Genomic DNA, 6,223 nt, shown 5'->3' with positions numbered 1-6,223 from the left:
GGATATGCTTGCCTTGAAGGCAGTACAGCAAAGGTTCACCAAATTGATCCTTGGAATGGGAAGGTTGTCCTATGATGAGAATTTGAGTAGGTTGGGCCTATACTTTCTGTAGTTTAAAAGAATGAGAGGTGTTCACATTGAAATATAGAAAATTGTGAGAGATTGTTTCCCCTGACTGGTGTGTGTAAAACTGGGGGCATAGTCTCTGGACAAGGGGCCGATCATTTAAGATCTGAGACGAGGAGGAATTTCCTCATTCAAAGGTTTGTAAGCTTTTGTAATTCTCCACCCCAAAGGGCTGTGGAAGCTCAGTAATTGAATATATTTCAAGGACTCTGGGGGAATTAAGGAATATGGGAATCAGACAGGAAAGTGAAGTTGAGCTTAAAGATCAGACATGATCCAATTAAATGGCAGAGCAAGTCTGGCTATATGGCCTAATCCTGCTACTATTTCTTAGGGGAGTGATGAAATAACACCTACCGTTTCTGATTACTGACTGTGCTAGTTTGAAATAGTTAAAATATTTGGCCTTAAGTGGAAAATGAAAATCATAGAAAACTGATTTTAACTTCTGGAAAGGGGGATACCCTTGACAGGTGATGAGGGATAAGCAAGATGCCAGCGGTTCTCATTGGACATTTCATTTAATGACACAAGTGAGCATGGACCATCATTTCATTCCTCAGGTATTTCCATAAGCAAAAATGCAAATATGTGTCTTTCCTAACACCTCAGTTGGTAGCAAACTCTCTGTTATGATTGATATTCAGTAATGAGATCAAGTGAACTTAAATTTGTGAATGTTTTTATATTCACCAAAAAGAAATAACCCTTGTAGCAATGATCAAGTCCTTGGCTGTAGCAAAGGTGACCAGATCACAGCAAGGTTGTAGACTGAGGAAAGAATGAGGATTAAAAAAACTGAATTCAAACTAAAGGTATAATATAAGGGGAAGCATGTGAGGGAGAGAGAGAGACTATCTAAGAATGGAAGAGAAGAGTTGATTTTGTAGGTGATCGATATCGCAAGAAACTAACTAGTAATGCCTTATAAAAATGCTCTTTTAATATTAAAAGAAAAACTCAGCCCGTAGGTTATTTTTCTGAGGTTGGGCCATTCTGCATCTTGAGCCCATTACAATCAATAAAGTTGATCTGAGACATTTCCATGTCACTGACATCACAAGAATGAACTGGTGGCAGTGACAACAGATCTTCATTACAGGTAAAACTTTTACAGTTTAAAACAGATTGGATGTTTTCAATGGAAGTGTATGGTATGAATGTACGGGGGGTGGGGAATGGTTTGGTTGAATGAAAAGCACATCCCCATTGTTCCCATTTAATGGTACATCCTTCAGTAGAACTTTATCATCTTACTTTTAAAAATTGTTTTCTTCCTCATCACTATCTACCATCTCCCAACAAACTACCTCCGCTGTTTTGTAACTCACCATTTAGAGTGTTGCAGATTCGGCCCCAGATCGAGTTGTTCCTCCATCTGCAACCCCTCTTGTTGTGGGAATCTGCCTACTGCTCCTTGCTCAGCACATCCCCTCTCCCTGGCATCTCCCTCTGAGGCTCCACCTGAGATTAAGTGTTCTGTATTACCATCTTTTCCATATTTCTTTAAAACCTTCTGGTACAAATAACAAATTCTTTCTTCTTCCTGCTTCTGAAAAAACAAGGCTGCAATTTTTCTGCGCATGCGAACTGCATAGACATCCAATGCTGTCATGAAATAAGTAATAATGTACATGCCACTGATTAAAAATATTCCCTGCAAATCTGGAGGAAGTGGCTTCTTTACACAGTCAGTGGGTATCGGTTATAAGTCCAGGGGAGCTTTTCTCTAATGTCCACTATTCTTGGATTTTTTTTGACATTGCTAAAATTTAAATTTCTACCAAAGGTTTTTGCAACAGTTTCAAGAGAATTTGCAATTTCTGGAACTCCAGGAATGCCCAGTTCGACCTGAAAGAAAAGCATTAAAATTCTTTTATAAGCTGTATCTAAACTGTAAGTCACTAAACACGCAGATTTACACTTTGGGTGGGAGATCGTGCTCTCCAGCAGCACTGTGCTTTGGCAAGTAAGTGACGGTCTCTGCCCTATATACAGAGACAGGTAATAGTTGTGGTGGGGAGTTGGTGGGGGGAGCTTTTGAAATCCACATTTTAACAGCTGAATTTGTGTATCCATAATGTCTGTACACAGACAACAATAGAGGAAGCTGCTGGTTTATTTACCATGCAATAGAACCATCCACTCAACTCTGGGAGACAAAATGTGTATTCAAAGAATCATAGGACAGTCCAGCATACGCAGTATGCATTCTCAATTCTAATACTCATTGTAGCAAATAGTTTTTCTCATGTCATCTCTGGACTTTTTCCAAGTCCCTTAAATCCGTGCCTTCTGTCTATTAACCCTTCATTGCAAACAGTTTTTCTTTATTTACTCAAATTAAACCCTTCATGATTTTAAGTACATTTAACCAATCTACTCTTAGCCTTCCCTATGTCAGTACCAGTATCATGCATTTTCAGGTTAAGCACAGATTGGTCAGGCGCAGGAGGGCAGAGGAATTCAAGGAAACCTTTAGTTGTGTAAAACTTGGATCCTAAAGATAAAACAGATGAGTCTGCTCCTGACACAATGTTTGTTCTGTGTGGCGATCAGAGAATCAGACATGGAGATTAGCACACAGAAAATGCTGGAAATACTCGGCAGGTCAGGCAGCAATTGTGGAGAGAGAAACAGAGTTGATGTTTCAGGTCGATGACCTTTCATCAGAACTGGGGTAGGTTAAGAGATGTAATAGGTTTTTGAGCAAGGGGTGGGTGGAACAGAGGCAATAGGAAGGACTGTAATAGGGGTGAAAGTCAGGAGAGATTGACTGACAGAAGAGACTTCCAGGGCCTAAGGGAACGTGGAGGGGCAAGAAAAGAAACAAGAAACAAAAGATATGCCTGGAGCAGGTGAACTCAACAACACTGAGTTCAATAATTTCAGACTGTAAACTGCCCCCCTCAACCATTTTGTTTCCTTTTCTTTGCATGTCTCATTTTTTTCTTATTTTTGCTCACAGTGTGAAGCACACCTGCTCGAGGCACACCTTTTGTTTCTTTGTTTTCTTGATCCGTCACCAGTCTCTCTTCTGACTTACACCCTATCACTGACCTTACTTTTCTCCTGTCCCACCTTGTTCAAAGCCCATTAAATCTCTTAACATTTCCCAGTTCCGATGAAAGGTCATCGACCTGAAACGTTAATTCAGTTTCTCTCTCCACAGATGCTGCCTGACCTGCTGAGTATTTCCAGCATTTTCTGTTTTCATTTCAGATTTCCAACATCTGCAGTATAGTATTCTGTTTCTCGAGGCAGGCTACTACATCTGATTCACAGAGATCCCCATTTTCTTGTGGTTGTCTTTCTTGACACGGACATTGCTGGGATCCACACCCTGGATGATCTCACTTGACAGGTGATTTAGCCAGGCACTCTAGGACCTGAACATATAGATTAGACTGACTGTCCAGTGCAAAGTTGAAGGAGTTCTGCATTGCTTGAGGTGGCATCCTTTGGCTGAGGCACTGCACTGAGGTCTCATTTGTCTGTTTTGTTGATCCATTTGAATGTTAAAGTTTAGCAATTACGCGAAGAAGACCCAAGGATTCCAGTTACCAAAAATAGATTAATGATTCATCTGATTACCGCTTGTGTGTATCAAGAATTTTTGGGCTTAGGTACGCCAAGGAGGAACCAAGGGAAACTTCTAGCTGTTTAAAACAAAGATGGATCTATCACATGAACCTACATAATATTTCCCATAATAGTGTTTTGAGATGTTTGAGTAATAATAATGTTTGAGTGCTATATGAAGGAAAACCTTTCTTATTAGTGAAAGGGAACAATATTTGGTTAACGTCAACTGCTTACTGAATTGCAATTCAGAGGGGCAGTAGAGGGGGGAGAGGAGGAGGAGGGGGGGAGGGGCAGTAGAGGAGGGGGAGAAGGGGGGAGGGGCTGGAGAGGAGGGGGGAGGGGCAGGAGAGGAGGGGGAGGAGGGGGGGGAGGGGGCGAGAGGGGGAGAGGAGGAGGGGGGAGAGGGAGGGGAGAGGAGGAGGAGGAGGGGGAGAGGAGGAGGGGGGTGGGGGGAAGAGGGAGGGGAGAGGAGGAGGAGGAGGGGCACCAAGCTTAGGCAAGAATTAGGAGGCAGTTGTAAAATATTTGATTACAGTCTAAGCTGAAAGTTGTTACAACTTTGATATAACACTTTCAAGTAAAGTCTTTTGGTGCAGCTTTCAACTCAAGGTACACAGATAAACACGGAACCTTTTCTGTCCATTTTGTAAGGCTGCTAGTGAGGTGGAAGATGCCGTAATCTGCTGCTATAACTGCTGCAGACAGTATTAAGTATATAGTGAGCATTGTCACGCTTACCAGACACTTTTTCTTTTCTTTTTGAGACAGTTTTAGTCCTGTTGTTTTTGTTAACTTTCCAGCAGCAGCCAGAAGCTTGTCACAATTGGTTGGACTGCTCTTAGCCAGTTTCTCCAGCTTCCTCGTGAGATAGTTGTTGTCAAAATCTAGATTGGTCAGATAATGAGTGAGGTACCAGACCGATGCGGCAATCAGATTAAGTAAGAGAATGCTGGCAAGAGCTCAGTTAGCTAACAACGTGGCTCGATCCATCCACACTTGCACACTGTGAAAATCTCCATTGATCTGTTGACTGACATTTGTCAAAGTAATTCGAATATGTGTATAGTTTATTTCTGGACGGTAGTTTAGTTCAAAGCCCAGTAATTTAAAAACTTCATATATGCCGCCAATTTCCAATGCAGATATTGATTGAGATAATAGTTGAGTAGAGTTTAAGATATTTTCTGTTGCACTCCTCATAATACACTGAGAAAGTTCCAGTAACATCTTGATATGTTGGACAATGTTTGGAACGACGTTTGCTCCAATAAGTAAACATATTCCAGATAAAATCATCTTTCGACCCTGTTTGGTGCCCAATGTGGGTATTACCAAGGTAAATACACAACGGGCAGGATGTACCAGAAACAGAATTAGTAGAACAATGGAGGTAAGGGTGCCTGCGATTATACCAGACAGCTCCTCTTTGTATTGGAGTGTGTGTGACATCCAATAATACAGAAGTCCCCCTGCAGCACCAGCAATAGTCAAATAGAACAGAAACAAAATGAAAAGCTCTTTAATGTTGCATGGAGTAGGCTTGGAATAGATGGTCCAAGCATAACTCAACTGGCGTTGTACCCCAACCAAACAAGTGCACAAAACACTGGCAATGATTAAGCAGGCAGACATCTTGTAGACACTGAAAAGAGAAGAAGAAAAACGGAAATTATTTCTGGTTATGTTTGGACATTGTTCTATGAAGGTATTTATCTCTCAGCACTGTAAAAAATATTTGGGCTTGAATAGCCGAACTCTCAGCTACTGTTCAATTGGCAGCACTCTCACCTTTGTGTCAGAAGGTTGTGGCTCAAGGACCACTCCAGAGTCATGAGCACAAACTCTAGGCTGACACTTCAATGTGATACTAAAGGAGGCTGCACTGTGTGAGGTGCCGTCTTTCAGATGAGACATTGAACAAAGGCCCTGCCTCCCTTCTCAGGTGGATGTAAAAGAACCCCTATGACACGTCTACTTGGACTTCAGCAAGGCTTTTGATAAGCTCCCACATGGGAGACAGATAATGAAGGTAAGAGCCCATAGGATCCAAGGCAATTTGGCAAATTGGATCCAGAATTGGCTGAGCGGCAGTAAGCAGAGGATGATAAGCACAGGGTGTTTTTGTGACTGGATGCCTGTGTCCAGTGGGGTTCCACAGGGATCGGTGTTAGGTCCCTTGCTGTTTGTGGTGTATATAAACGATTTAGACTTGAATGTAGGAGGGTTGATCAGTAAGTTTCCGGATGACACGAAAATTGGTGGGGTGGTAAATACGAGGAGGATAGCCTTAGATTACAGGAGGATATAGACGGGCTGGTCAGGTGGGCTGATCAGTGGCAAATGGAATTTAATCTGGATAAATGTGAGTCAATGCACTTGGGCAGGACAAACAAGGCACAGGAATACACAATGAATGGTAGGACCCTGGGAAGTACCAAGGATCAGAGGGACTTTGGTGTGCATGTCCACCGGTCCCTTAAGGTAGCGGGACAGGTAGATAAGATGGTTAAGA

General features: G+C 42.2%; 1 protein-coding gene across 1 annotated transcript; it reads right to left on the bottom strand.

Annotated features, from left to right (window-relative positions):
* Positions 1 to 847: 847 nt before the first annotated feature.
* On the bottom strand, positions 848 to 5,543 carry LOC121287501 (osteoclast stimulatory transmembrane protein-like). Its single transcript, XM_041205435.1, has 6 exons — positions 5,500 to 5,543; positions 4,917 to 5,353; positions 4,450 to 4,670; positions 1,814 to 1,977; positions 1,615 to 1,766; positions 848 to 897 (listed from the first exon to the last, which is right to left on the bottom strand). Exons 1-6 carry the CDS (start codon positions 5,541 to 5,543, stop codon positions 848 to 850), a joined length of 1,068 nt encoding a protein of 355 aa, XP_041061369.1.
* Positions 5,544 to 6,223: the final 680 nt, after the last annotated feature.

The sequence above is a fragment of the Carcharodon carcharias genome, chromosome 14 (assembly GCF_017639515.1).
Source record: "Carcharodon carcharias isolate sCarCar2 chromosome 14, sCarCar2.pri, whole genome shotgun sequence".
NCBI lineage: Eukaryota > Metazoa > Chordata > Chondrichthyes > Lamniformes > Lamnidae > Carcharodon > Carcharodon carcharias.
The sequence above is the reverse complement of the archived record's forward strand: the minus strand, read 5'-3'. Positions and strand labels throughout refer to the sequence as shown.